Below are 14,863 nucleotides of genomic sequence, written 5' to 3'. Positions count from 1 at the left end.
TGCTGAGAGAATGAAGCCAGAGACAAAAGAGCATATGCTGTCTGATTCCATTTCTACGAAACACAAGAAAAATCAGATTGAATCTTTAGTGACAGAAAGCTGATCAGAGGTGGGCTGGGGCTGGGGAGAGTTTAACTGGGAAAGGGTACAAGGGAACCTTTCAAGGTAATGGAACATTCTTTATCTTGAGTGTGGTAGTGGTTACACAGGGGAATACATTGGTCAAAACTCATCAAACTATACACGAAATGCATTTTGTTATATGTAAAATATACCTCACTAAAATTGATTTTTTTAAAAAGTGTCCTCAATCCTGAAAATGCTTGGAAGCCCTGCCCTGGATGCACTTAAATGGCAGGTGAACAGATGAAAGTGGGTGCTGTGGGTAACCAAAGTGCCTTGTCATCACAGGAGGTGCGAGGAGGGGACCAGCGAGAACGAGGCAGCAGCTGAGGAGGAGGAAGAGGGGGAAGAGGAAGAGGATGTTTTCGCTGAGAAAGCCTCACACGATATGGTTGAGTGCCCAGCGCTAAAGGTAGGGAGGGCTGGGGACATGGGAAGGGCTGTCTTGGGGAAATAGCCCTCAGTCCTTGAACCTGGGCAATCAGAAGAGGCTCGGGGCTAAGTCTCATGCTCCAGCATCAGGGGACAGGCCTTCAGAGTGGGATGACCTGCAGAAGGTTGTGTAGGAGTGTCCCTGCCTGGAATTGGGGTCATTTCGGTGACAGTAAGCCAGGAGAGGTTGACTCATCCCCTCGTCTCTCCTGCCCTCTGCAGTTCCCAGTTTTCTGGGCAGACCTCAGTCTTTGCAGGCAGGTGGGTCTGGGTTCAAAGGCCAGCTCTGCTCCTTCCTAGCTGTGTAGCCTTAGGCAGATGACTTCATCCCTCTCCAGCCTTGGTTTTCTCATCTCTAAAATGGACACAGTAATACCAACCTGGCAGGTGGGTTCTAAGATTTTGAGTGAAAGGATTTCTCCATTTGGGTCTGCCCAAAGTGCAGTAGGAAAGAGGTTCTAGTCAAGTTCCCTTCGCCTCCTGCTTCCCTGCTGCACTAGGGTTACATGATATAACAGGCTTCACGCTCCAGAGAGATCTCCATGTTCTTTGACCTGCAGGACTCCTGGAAGTAGAGCGCCCCATTGTGTCTGAGCCGGGCACGTGGGGCTGGAGGGGCTGGAGGTTGTGCACTGCACAAAGGTGCCTGACCCCTGGGGGCGGTGTGCAGCGGGGGTGTGAGAGGAGAACTTGGGCCTGCCTTCTGACTGCCCCGCACCGAGGGGAAGTCTTTCCGTAGTTTCTCCAGCCAAAGGGGGTGCCTTTTCCAAAATCACATGAAGGCCCTGTTTTGGTGAATCAAGGCCCTTCATTTGGGTGTTTTTCTTTACCTCTGCTGGTAACTACTGTGAAAGGACAATAGAAAACCTGATCTCCTAGTTTAAATAACGAGATCTGCTAGTTGCCTCCATAACTCCATGAAAACATCTTCGGTTCTTGGCCAGGGCCGTGGAGGCCTTGGCTACGGCTTTGATAAAATACGGTTGGTCTTGAGGGTGTGAAGTCCGGGACTTCGGTGGGTGAGGTACCTCTACTGCTTACGTGAGCTTGTTAGGGGACTGAACATCTCCCACAGGTGTCAGGGAGGACTGGGGGCCAGTACTCGGGGCCTTGGGCGCTGTCCTGGCTGGGCTGGGGCCGCGGAAGCCTCTGGCTGTGACTGAGGACCAGAGGCAAGGTGACAGAGGTGGGGAGCAGCTGCGGAGGGTGCCCGAGACTCTGCGGATACCGGTGGCCTCACAGTTGTGACCTCTCCCTCAGGTGGACAAAGAGACCAACACAGAGACCCCAGCCCCATCTCCCACGGTGGTGCGGCCCAAGGACCGCCGGGTGGGTGCGCCATCTCCAGGGCCATTTCTTCGAGGGAGCACCATCATCCGCTCCAAGACCTTCTCCCCGGGCCCCCAGAGCCAGTACGTGTGCCGGGTAAGCAACCATGTGGCACTCTCCTCCCCGAGAGCACCTGCTTCTCTCCCAGTAGCCGAGAGCCCCGGTTCTCACACAGCTCTGGGTGCAAGTTCCCATCGCGCTCACCTTGCGTCCTCATCGGAGCCTGTTTCCTCATAATGTGAACAGACCGACCCTATGGGGTTGCTTTAAGGATTTGAATTAGCTAAAGCCTGGGAAAGGCTCCATCACCAATACAGGGCCAGTGGTTTTATAATTCCAGCCAGCTCCCCCCTCCTCCTTGTTTATACCCTGCCCTGCCACACCCCTTGCTGAGATCAGACTGACCCTCACCATCCCTGATGGGCGGGCAGTTCCTCCCCCTCCAGGGCAATTGCAGCCTGCAGCCTGAGGTTACAAAATAGCAACAGGCCTGTTATTACTTAGTCATGGGCTTAGGGGGTTTTTTAATTGAACTTTTTGCTAACAATGAAAACTTAGGAAATTCCATTTAAAATTTTAAAAAATGAAGAGGTTTCAAATAAAATTCCAGTTTCTCTTGGGAAAAAAAGGGACTGTCTGGCCCCGTGGGCTACACATTCTGTCACAGACACAACTGGCTGGAGCTAAGCAGTGAGGGCCACTGCCCTTGGAGGGGTGGAGGGGCAGGACTTTCAAGTTCACTGTGGCCTCCACCTGGCCCTGTTTAACCTATTTCGCTTGCTGACCTGCTGTTTCAGGCCCCGCTGGATTTAGAAGCCGTGCAGTAGGCTTGGCCCCCTGATCCCTTTGCCTTGCTATCTAATTAGTCTACCCCGTCTGAGGGGTCATGCTGCTTGCTGGGGCTACAGAACCAAGACCCTGTTCCTGACGCCCAAATGACATATCGACATCCTTCCTTACCTCCTACCTTCCTTACCTCCTACCATGAAGAACCAACGAGCAATAACCAGAAGCATAAACAGAACCTTCCTGCCCTAGTGTGCCAATAAGTTGTCACAGGAAAGGCCCATGGAACCTGCCCCACCTCGTCAACCTGCCACCCACCTGCCTATTGTTATTGGGGAGGGGGAGGGGATATGGGGGGTTCAATATCTGATATTCGGTATCCAAGGCCTCCAATTATAAGCTTGAGTAGGAAAGGTAATTTTTTCATAACATGACAACTTCACTAATTTACTGGCTACTTTTCAAATTAGTCCCCCCAAAACATTCCCTGTAATACCTCCCAGAAATAACGTAAACCTCTTCCATCTAGGTCAAGTGTCTAGCTAATATTTGAGCTTGTAAGCATCTGAAAAGACAATGTGAGCACCTGCAATTTAGCTGCATATCTTGCAAAAGGTACAGGGTTTCCTGCAGTCACTGAATGTGACTACTGTGGCCTCTCCCGTTGCGGAGCACAGGCTCTGGACGCGCAGGCTCAGCGGCCATGGCTCACGGGCCCAGCCGCTCCGCGGCATGTGGGATCTTCCCGGACCGGGGCACGAACCCGTGTCCCCTGCATCGGCAGGCGGACTCTCAACCACTGTGCCACCAGGGAAGCCCTGAATGTGATTATAACTTGAGGGAATTCGTGAATCACAAGTGAAGAATCCTGCAATTAAGCCAGCACACAGCTGAAGAAGAGGAAAATCCAATCCATGTTTCAAATGTGCATAACTTGAAGGACTTAGAAAAGCCCTTAGGATAATGGATAATCTGTTTCTGGCAAAATTACTGACTTTACGAACGTGCAGTGGAAATCAAACACAAAGTGAAGAATGTCACTTGTTGGAAACATCACACCAGAAGAAATGAGTGTTTGATTCATCCTTTGTCATCAGGATTTAGAATGCAGTTGTAATTTTGTCAAATGGAAGATATGAAATGTAACTTCTGAAAAGTGTTTCTGCTTTCCAGCTGAAAACTCAAACTTTTTTCCCCCAATATTTACAATAAAACTCTGGTCTCCTGTGTAAATGGATTCGCCTTAGGTGGCCTTTTTCAGGATTGGCATCCTTGAATAACAAAGAGCTCCGGTCCCATTTATTACGCATCTTCAGCGTGCCTAGCACTGTGCTGGGCCCTTCCCGTATTTTATTATCTGGACCAGTTTCCAACCCTGCAGGGCTGCAGATTTAAAAATTCCTAGTCTGCATGGATCACCTGCCACAGGCAGAAACAACCTTTCTGGGACTTCCCCGGCAGTCCAGTGGTTAAGACCCTGCCTTCCAATGCAGGAGGCGTGGGTTCAATCCCTGGTCAGGGAACTAAGATCCCACATGCCATGGGGTGTGGCCAAAAAAAGAAAAAAAAAAAACAAAGAAAAGAAAGGGTCTTTCTTAGCAAAGCCATACATTTTTGCTTCTTTGTTTTCTGACTACACTTGAGCCCAAGCTTATCGGTTTCTTGTAGATTCTTACTTAAGGCTACAAGAAGTAGCCAATGGTACAATATCCTGAATTTTTTCGCTATCATTTCCCTTAAAACTCTATAGGCATGCAGTCTGTCTCTCGAGATACAACAGGTAACAAGTGTATCCCTCTGGTTTGCACCCACAGAATGGGCATTCTCAAATTCCCAACAGGGAATATTGGTGTCTGTCCTGTGCCCCATCCTACCTCCAGTACACAGCCAACTCCCTGTCTTCCAGTCTGTGGTTTATAGCACCCAAGTCCTGTACTGGTCAAGGTTCTTAATAGCAAGCAATAGAAACAGACTGTGGGCAGTGGATGCGGGGAAGAAATGTTTGGAAAGGAAATTGAGTAGTTGACATATTCATCAGAAGGCTGTAGAACCAACCTCTGCAATCAGGCAAGAGCAAGGCGGGCCAGACCACAGCCAGAATCATACCACAAAGACAGTCAAGGGAGGACAGCCCAAGTGCTGCTGTGGAGCGTGGTCCCAGCTGGCTGTGCCACTGCCTCTGGGGTTCAGCACTGATTCCTCCGCCAGCCTCCTACCGCTGCAGGAGGCCAGGGAAGCTCCGGCCACTGCTGCTGCTGCCACTCCTCCACCGCTAAGGGCTTCTCCCTGAGAAACCAAGAAACCCGGATGCTCATGGAGCAGAAGAGAATGGCCTGGTTAAATCCAAGAGGCACAGTGACAGAGAATTGGTCCAGCTAGCAAGACCAGAGCAGTTGCACTTAATTGTCAGAGTCTAGTCCCGTGCCTGCTTCTAGCTACAAGGGAGGCCATGAAAACAAGGCTCTGGTACTTTCTGCTTCATTCGTGAAAAGTGGGCTTCGTCTCCCACCAAGAGTCATAAGAGGATGGTAATTAGATTAGCAACCCCTCCCCCGCCCCCAAATCCCTGTTTTCCTGTGTCATCTAATGTCACAAACAGCCCTGCAAGGCATGTTGTATTAATCCCATTTCATATACGCAGAAAGTCAGGGCACTTCGTTCTGAATACAAGCAATCCCTTCTGGCCTGATGCCACACATCTCCACATCGAGTACCCTCTGCTGGGTGTCTCCCTTCTTTGGTCCTCAGCATGGCCTGGTGAGTTTCCTGGACTTGGGACCCCACTGGACTTTAAGTCCGTGAGGGGTAGAGATGGTATATTATACTCCCCACAGCTCTCCCCTACCCCTGTGTCTTAAACACCTACGTATTTATCAGCAGTGCTGGCACATGTGTTGGTCGGCTCACTTTGACCTGAAGGATACAGTCCTTCCAAAATTCTCATTTCCCTGTAGCTCCCTCTGACTGCCCGTTATTTCACCTCTCTGCTCCTCAATTTCCCTAGCCATCAGATGGAAAGAACAAAAAGGCAACGATATTCTCTACCATGTCTGAGATCAAACGCAGTACAACATCTTTAAGAAAAAGTTAAATTCAAGGACTTAATGTAGCTTTCATCGCTTTTTTTTTTATAACATGGTCTTTAGCGCATAAACAACTACGACTCGGGATTTCCCTGGTGGCGCAGTGGATGAGACTCCGCACTCCCAATGCAGGGGACCTGGGTTCAATCCCTCATCGGGGAACTAGATTCCACACGCGTGCCGCAAGTAAGGAGCCTGCGTGCCGCCATGAAGGAGCTGGCGAGCCGCAACTAAGGAGCCCGCCTGCCGCAACTGGGGAGCCCACGTGCTGCAACTAAGGAACCTGCCTGCTGCGGCTAAGACCTGGTGCAACCAAATAAATAAATAAATATTAAAAAAAAACAACAACAAAAAATAAAACAGCTACAACTTAAGCATCAGTTGTCCTGACACATATTCTAGTTGGTATGACACATATTCTGTGAGTGTCACCTATGGATTGAAACAATGTAGGATAAATCCCCCTTCTGATATGATATCCAACCCGTCTATTTGTATGAATCCACCCCAGTCAAGATGGTCCACCCCTCTGTCTGTATATTTGTTTCATCTCCGAGTCCTACATGCATCCTGGGGGCCAGAAGAGGACATGGCCTTGGAGTCAAACAGACGGGACCTTGAACGCTTGTTCGGATGCTTACCAGAACATTCCACTGAACATGAATGCAATGCTCACTGCATGACTTATAAAAGTGTGTTAATGTCTCCAGGCCTCCGTTCCCTCAGGATTGTTTGAAGATTAAATGAAACTGTCAGTAAAGCCCATGGCACATAGTAGGGGCTCCGTCCATGTGGCTGTTATGGTTACTGTTGCCTATTTCTCATTCTGGTTGAGCCTCTGCCTAGTGTAGTAGCTATTTCATCAACATAGCAGGACTATTAATATCATTATCACTAATAATTATTAATAACCGCAAAAATGCCGATGTGGACAGCTTCTCAGAAGAGACCTGCAGCAGTGAGCTGACAGCTGCCTGAATTAACGGACTGTAGCATCAGCCTGTGGCGATCCCAGTGACTTGAAAATACGACTCCGGAGAGAAGGCCCCCGCCTCACACATCCTGGGATGTGCTGCCATCCTCACCTCCCTCTCCGGTCCTCCCACTGGGGACACACACTGTCAGTGGAAAAGCATCTGCCTCGACCATAGCCCTGATCTCTGGCTATGGGTGAGGAACATGAGCCCTCTGGGGAGAGTCCATATCACTAAGTGACTGAAGGGTTCTGAGGAGGGGAGAGCTGTGTTCAGCACAGCCCTCACAGAGCGTGTCTGGCCCGTCTTCTCCGGGGATGTGGTCCCCGAGGCTTTGCCTGTGGGCTGCTTTTTTTATGTGTATGTCAGTCTTGACAGGGGCTCCATTTCAGCCACGAAAGCGGCTCTCGGGGCAACAGGGAAGAGTTGATACAAATAGGCCTGAGCGTAGGAGGTCAAGTGGTCAGTAGATCCTGGAGTCACACTGTCGGGTGTCAACCCCGCCATGCTGCTGCTACCAGCTCTCCAACCTTGAGCAAATTCGGTAACCCCTCACCCTCCGTCTCCTCCCCCATGGGTTGTTGGAAGGGTTACATGAGATATCGCATGGCTGACACGTAGGGGTGTGCATCACGGAGTACACACTCAGTGTGCTTTCCGCATGCACTTCGATCTTCATGAGCTTCCCACGCCTTTTCTCTGGCAGCTGAACCGAAGTGACAGTGACAGCTCCACCCTGTCCAAGAAGCCACCTTTTGTTCGAAATTCCCTGGAGCGGCGCAGCGTCAGGATGAAGCGGGTAAGATGATCACCTCGGAGCTGCGTGTCCACCTGCCCCTCCCTCGTTTCCCCGAGCCATGTGTCCGGCACACACATCCCCTGACGTCTGACCGTTTCTCCTCAGCCACTGGTTGGAAGAAAGTCGCTCTCGCAAGCATGGGGATACTTGCAAATGGAAGCTGATGAACTGTCAGGCTGGGTAGGCACTGGGGAAAGTGCCAGAGGGTCACTGTAACATCGTTATTATGACCAATAGGGTTAGATCAGGAGTGTGCATACTGGGCTTTGTTTTCTTGGGGAGAAATCAGAGTCACTAAGAACTAATCAACCCAAGACATCATAGCCACCCATGGGAGCCTGCCTGAGGCAGGACTCTGTTCGGTGTGTGTCGTCTAGCTGACTGGGCAGTGGCAGGTCCTGACGGCCTCCCTGCTGGTGGAGAAGCCGGGCGCCCCGCCCCCCCCCGCCCCCCGTGGGCTTCTCTCAGTCCAGCTGGAAACGTGCAGGGAAGAGGCCACAAGCTGTGCCCGCAGAGCAATCTGGCCTTTCCTTAACGGAGACTTGGCTGAGGGGTCAGGATGGGGCCGTCTTAGACAGTGGCCCAACTCCCAACAGGGACTTTCACCAGCCAGTCAGGGCTGCAGGAGGTGCAGTGTGGCTCTCCCCACTCTGACCTTTCAACGCAGGCTCGACAGCAGTTCTGGCGAGCTTGCAGAACTAGAAGAAACCCAGGAGCCAGAATGTCAGAAAGAGAAGCAGAGGGAGCAAAGCGAAAGAGAGAGTGCAGAGAAAGGAGAGCGTGCTGACAGCCCCACGCAGGGGTGGCTGCTCCGCATATCCTGTGGGCCTGCTGCTGACAAGCCCCCCGCCCCCCCCACACCCCAGGTCTCCAGAAAGAACTAGAGAGAGCAGGAGAAAGAAGGCAGTGCAGAAGAGGCGCACCCGGAAAAGAGAGAGTGCTGGCTGCCGGAGAACGTGGACATGGCCTTAAGCGACAGGCATGTCCCACCCCAGCCCCACCCCGTCTGCTGTGGCTGGCTGGTGCTGCAGTCCCTGGAACACCACGTCTCCTTGGGAGCTGGTTGATGATGCAGATTCTGAGGCCACACTCCCAGACTGTCTCATCCAGGCAGCTGGGGTGGGGCCCTGGAAACCGTATTTTAATAAGCTCCTCGGAGGATTCTGGAGCAGGTGTTCCGGGATCCACTCCAGGAGAAATGATGCTGCAGCTGCAGAAGCTCCCGCCTGCTCCCCCTGCAGTTACCTACTCCTAGGAGTGATAGCCCATCATATTCACAGGTCCCACCCACACTGAAGAGGAGGGGATTACACAGGGCTTGTATGTTAGGAGGGAGGAATCTTGGGAGCCATCTTAGAACTCCATCTCCCACAGTCATTTATTCTTTTTTAATGATTAGTGTTTTCTGATAGGAGGAGAGTTAATGATTATAGTTAATCAAGATCTTTTACATACAGATAACTGAAGAACTCAACCCAAATATAGCTTGAAAGTGAAAAAGGGAATGTATTGGCTCATTTAATGGAAAACTCTAGGATGTTGGACTGACTTCAGGCATGGATTGATCCAGGAGCTGAGCCAATGTCATCAAGCTTCAGTCCCCCTCTCATGGCACTGCTCTCTCCAGATGGCTTAATTCTTAAACAGGTCTACCCCATCTGCTGGTGAAGACGACCATGATCATTTCTAGGTTTATATCTTGCTGGCTCAGTGGCCTCTGTGTAAAGACATTGCCTTCTTTCCCAGTAGCTCAGCAAAAGTGCCAGAATTGAGTGGTACTGCCTGGGCTTGGATAATATGCTCCCCCCTGAGGCAATCACTGAGATTCTGATTGGCCAGGTTCAGGTCACGTTCCTATCCCCGAAGCACCCCCATGTGAAACAGATGGATTGACTACGGCAGATGTGGATTCCCAAGGGAAGATGAGGATGCTATTACTGTAAGACTAGAGAAGTGGAAGCTGGACAGGCAGAAACAGTAGATGTCCATTACAGGACCACAAAGTCGATGCATGGGGAACAGACCTGCATCGAGGAAACGGCTTTAGAGTAGGAGAGGGACAAGAATCCAGTGAAGGAGGGGGTACATGTTGAGGACACTGTGAGTAAGGAAAGCAGCACCGTGTAGGGAGCGAGCGGGTAGGTTCTGGAGCCAGCTCCTGGGGTGGAATCTCGGCTTTACTGCTTATAATCTGTGTGATCGAACCTCGGGGAGCCTCCTCATCTGTGCAGATGGTAACGGTCAGGACCTCACAGGGTTGTGAAAATGAACTGAGGTAACAGAAGTAAAGTGCCTAGCACCGTGCCTGGGACATAAAAATGCTCAATATTACGAGCAGTAGACATGGAAAACATCAAGACGGGCTCCAGGGCGAGGGCGAGCCCCATTTTTTAAGCCCGCAGGTGAACGAAGGAGGGAGGGTGTCTGAGGTTCAGACCAGGGGGTCGTGTGGGCTCACTGGACCCGGCCCTGTAATAACGGCTCAAAAACCATCCCCACCCCCGTAGCCTTCGTCTGTCAAATCCCTGCGTGCCGAGCGCCTACCACGCACCTCGCTGGACCTCGAGTTGGACCTGCAGGCGACCAGGACCTGGCACAGCCAGCTGACTCAGGAGATCTCGGTGCTAAAGGAGCTCAAGGAGCAGCTGGAACAGGCCAAGAGCCACGGGGAGAAAGAGCTTCCACCGTGGTTGCGGGAGGACGAGCGCTTCCGCCTGCTGCTGAGGATGTTGGAGAAGCAGGTGAGTGGCGCTCCGCCCGTGCAGAGGGTGCGCTGCTGCAAGGGAGGCCGGCCGGACCTTCAAACGGGTCCTGCAGCCCTGTGGTGCACTTGGAGTGTTCCCAGGTCCCCTCATACCCATCAGCAAAGAGATCCAGGAATCCCTCTGCCCGGCAAGCGTTATTAGCTCTTTACCTGGCTGCCAGGTCCTTTTGCTGCATTCCCGTGTTTATGTGTGCAAGACCTTATTGTTTACACGTTTATTCCTCCAGGTGGTCCTTCATCAAACACGTTGGGTACCTAATCTACGCTGGGGCACACGCTTGAACAGAGTAAATACAGAACGCTGACCTGCCCCAGTGGCTGCCCATGCGGTCCCGCAGAGCGGGTGTTTCCAAATGGGAAAGGAGCGGCTCCTGGCAGGACTTTGTCCTGAGGGAGATGCCTGGGAATACAAGCCTGCTCGCATCCCTGCCCTAGTGTAGTGCGTTTGAGGGATTTCAGCAGTTGCTCAAGGAAGAAGATATAACCACAGAATGGCCGGAGCACACAATGAGTTTAATTTGAGTGGTTGCTGCTTTCACAACTTTGCATCTGGGGGAAGTCCCTCACTGCATGACAGTGCCCACCGCCCCCTCCAAAGTAGTTCTGGGACCACTACCTAGAGAGGAGGAGGGCAGGGGAAAGGGGGTTGGAAAGGGGGCCTAGGCATCTAGATGATGTCATTCAGAGCACCATGAGAGTCTCTGGGTTGGAGAACACCAAAGCAGCAGCAGTTTGGGATCTCTTATAGCCCTGGGGTTTATCTTACCTATGACTAGCAGATGTTGGGTACAGCTTTAGGGGGTATGCAAAACAGGCAGGTTCTAAACAGCTAAAAAATCTTATTTGAGCTTCATTTTAAACAGTTGGATGGGTAAAAATTTGACTTTGGCACCAGTGGGCTCTTGAGATCCCGGAACTATGGTGAAGAAATAAATACCACAGGACCAACACACAGAGGCCACCTTCGACTCAATTTCTATAATACCTGCCAGGATTGCGGTCCATGGCAGACATGATAGACTTTTGCTAGTTTTCTCTGTACACAGCCAAGCAGTGCAAGAGCACCGTACAGAGGGTGCCTGCCTGGATTGTTGGGAGGGCCATTAGATAAAATTCCAGCTCTCAATGCAGGTGACGATAACTTAGAGCAGGAAGGTGGTACTGGGCTTCTTAGGTCTGGACTAATGTGGGAGCTTCAAATTGACTCTGGTAATTCAGAAGTTCCAGAAATGTTTATCTCTTTCTTATTTATTACTTATACCCTAATGTACTTATAATAGAGTTATAATAATAGCATTAAGAGAAAATAGAAAATTAGAGCAAGTTTTAAGGAAGAGAAGGCAATAAATATATCCCTAATCTAATGGTAGTTGTCTATTACATTTATCTTGGAGCTTCCTAGTAGCCAAGGCAAAAAGAGGTAAGAAAACAAGTGCATATGTGCCGTACCTTAAGAAAGCACCAACTAAGAAAACCTGACCTTTTAAATAGGGAAAAAAAAAAAAAAAAGTACATCTGTGACTGTCTGATGATGAGCTTCTACTAAAAAACCATTTAAATGGTAGCTTCATTGACCAAAATTCTGGCTTTATGCAATGTTTTCAAGTATATGGAGCATAGATATTTTAGGGCTCTCTGGTTTGTTCTCAAAAGTGCTTCCATAGGTTTGTATCAGGAGGGAAGAGTGTAACGTTCCTAAAGCCCTTTAGCACAACTGCATGACTTGGAATTGGGTTTCCACCTTTTCTCACTGGCTTGACGTTAAAGAAATTTCTTCACATGCCTGAGCCTTAGTTTCCTCATCTGTAATACAGAGGTAATTAAAAAATTTACCTTCTTAGGTGGCCCTGAGAATTAGAGAGGCAGCACACATTTTACCTGGTAGCCCCTGTCTCCTTACTTCTGACAGGTCCCCACAGGTATTCAGTTCCTGGCCCCAAAAACCTGTCCTGTCTGACAGATGATGGGATCACTTCCCCTCATTGTTCGGGATAAAGAGGTTCCTATGGTGGAACAGGAAGCGTCAGGGTGCCTATTCTGTGACCCTCAAACCTTTTAACTGCAGCAGACTCCTTCTTTGTGCTAGAAAGTTCCCCGTGGCTGACCCATTTCTAGAGACCCTAAGGACTCTCTACTACCTCACTTTGCCCTCCAGATGGACCGAGCAGAGCACAAGGGCGAGCTTCAGACAGACAAGATGATGAGGTCGGCCGCCAAGGACGTGCACAGGCTTCGAGGCCAGAGCTGTAAGGAGCCCCCAGAAGTGCAGTCTTTCAGGTCAGCGCCCGGCCAGCCGGCTTTCCCTTTCCCACCCTGCCCGCCCAGCCTTGGTCTTTGCTCTGCCTCGCTGCTCCCCATCCCACGCTCCCTTCCATAGCGGAGCCCCAGCTCTCTCTGTAGCAGATGTTCACCCTCTGCCGAGCCGTCCCCGTCAGTCTGTGAGCCCTGCGGTGCTTTCCCTCAGCTGTCTTGCTCCGTCCCCACACAACTCGAGCTAATGTGTTAGATCCTCTTGTTTAATGAATGAGCCACCTGCTCCACCCTTTCCTCTTAGCGTTTCCATCCCCAGTAATTGCAGAGGATTGGCTGAATGATAAATAAGCCTGGGAGTGATGGATGCTTGCCAGGCCTCCCTAGCTATGCCTGCTGCCTGCCGGGATCCCAGGGAGATGCCTTCTTGCCGCCCTGGACCCAGGCGTGGCACGGGAGGACGCCACCCACCATTCGGCCTGGGCCTCCCGTTCACAGAGGGCTTTGCATTTAGACTCGTGTTCTCCTCTCAGAAAAGATACTCATGTTTGTGTATGTGCTAAAACGCATTCCTTTGTGGAACATAAACGTGTAAAATATACTGTCATTTGTCTAACCGCATTTGGACATCCCTTAATTTCTAACCAATTGGAAATCTAAAACAAACCAACAGTGGAAGTGGCCCGAGGGCCCTTTTAGACTCTGGAGGCCTCTGATTGGAACTGAAGGTGGCTGGGCCTGCTAATGTCCCCTATAGCAGTGGTTCTCAATCAGGGATGATTTGGGCCCCTGGGGGACGTTTGGCAGTGTCTAGGGACTTTTTTTTTTTTTTGGCTGTGTTGGGTCTTTGTTGCTGTGCGCGGGCTTTTCTCTAGTTGTGGCGAGCGGGGGCTGCTCTTGGTTGCGGTGTGTGGGCTTCTCATTGCGGTGGCTTCTCTTGGAGCACGGGCCCTAGAGCGTGCGGGCTTCAGTAGTTGTGGCATGTGAGCTCAGTAGTTGTGGCACATGGGCTTAGTTGCTCCGCGGCATGTGGGATCTTCCCGGACCAGGGATCGAACCCATGTCCCCTACATTGGCAGGCAGATTCTTAACCGCTGCGCCACCAGGGAAGTCCCTAGGGACATTTTTGATTGTCAGAACTGGAAGGAGGGGTGGGAGAGCTTGCAGCTGGCATCTAGTGGGTGGAGGCCACTTACATGCACAGGACAACCTCACCACAAAAAAATTATCCTGCCCATTATACCTATAAAGTGAGGTTGAAAAACCCTGCTTTAAAGGGATGGCCTCTTTTACAGGGAGAAGATGGCATTTTTCACCCGGCCTCGGTTGAATATCCCGACCCTCTCTGCGGACGACGTCTAATCGCCAGAAAAGTATTTCCTTTGTTCCACTGACCAGGCTGTGAACCTAGACTGTGGCTAAATTTATTTATGTGGTGTTATATGAAGGTACTGAGTCACGAGTCCTCTAGCACTCTTGTCGGTTTGAAGACAAACAGATTTTTTTAGTTTGGGTTCTATTATTAAAAAAACAAAAACAAAAAAACCCACAAAAAAACCAGCATTACAATGACAAGATTGTATAGTTTGTATATTTAGGAATGTATTTTTGAGAAAGAAAATTTAAATGAACTAAAGCAGTATTAAGTTGCTGCTCTTCTTAAAATAAAATTGTTTAGTTTTTTTTTTTTTTTTGTACAGCTCTACCTTCTAGAGGTTTCATTGCAATAAGAAGTAATGTTTGGGGGACGGTAATCCTCAAAGGACGTCCTGCAGATGTCACAGCACAGCTGACCTTTCCTACTTAACATATTTTGTACAATAGTAAAAAAAAAAAAGTGCACGGGAACTGTTTGGGGGATTCTGAGGTGCACCCACGAATCTTCACGAGCTGTGATGTGTTTTTATGTGGCCGCCTGACGTGGAGCAGGCAGCGTGGGGCCGGCTGAGCTGCCCATCCTGTGCCAGTGACAGGCCTGCCCACGCTGGCCTCAGATGCCCAGTGAAGCCACTGAAACGAGTGAGGGAGGGCTGTGGAGAACTCCTTTCAGTTTTATCTCCATCAATAAAGTGGCCTTTCTGAACGAACGTCCTCGCTCTCTTTTTCTCCTCCACCCACTCACTTCATCTGTGTTTCCCTGATTTTGACTCTCTGCTTCCCAATCGTTCCCTCCCTACCCATCCCCAGCGCAGGGGATGATTTTTTTCTTTCCTCTGCTCATTTGCTCATTAAGTGAAAATCACTGCTCAGCTGGGGCTGTTGCAGACATCCGAAGTCAGCCGTTACCAAACAAGTAGCAGATTCTCTTCCTTCTTCCTTCCTC

General features: G+C 50.4%; 1 protein-coding gene across 2 annotated transcripts in view; it reads left to right on the top strand.

The window, feature by feature from the left end:
- Positions 1–14,627, top strand: part of WWC1 (WW and C2 domain containing 1) — a 153,004-nt gene extending 138,377 nt beyond the window's left edge. For both annotated transcript variants that reach the window (XM_060008413.1, XM_060008414.1), the window contains 6 exons: positions 412–535; positions 1,816–1,980; positions 7,434–7,526; positions 10,034–10,267; positions 12,446–12,567; positions 13,836–14,627. In XM_060008413.1, coding sequence (XP_059864396.1) covers positions 412–535; positions 1,816–1,980; positions 7,434–7,526; positions 10,034–10,267; positions 12,446–12,567; positions 13,836–13,902 — 805 coding nt within the window. In that variant the 3' untranslated portion in view covers positions 13,903–14,627. The remainder of the gene's footprint in view (positions 1–411; positions 536–1,815; positions 1,981–7,433; positions 7,527–10,033; positions 10,268–12,445; positions 12,568–13,835) is intronic.
- Positions 14,628–14,863: the final 236 nt, after the last annotated feature.

This window comes from Delphinus delphis, chromosome 3 (assembly GCF_949987515.2).
Source record: "Delphinus delphis chromosome 3, mDelDel1.2, whole genome shotgun sequence".
Lineage (NCBI taxonomy): Eukaryota > Metazoa > Chordata > Mammalia > Artiodactyla > Delphinidae > Delphinus > Delphinus delphis.
The sequence above is the reverse complement of the archived record's forward strand: the minus strand, read 5'-3'. Positions and strand labels throughout refer to the sequence as shown.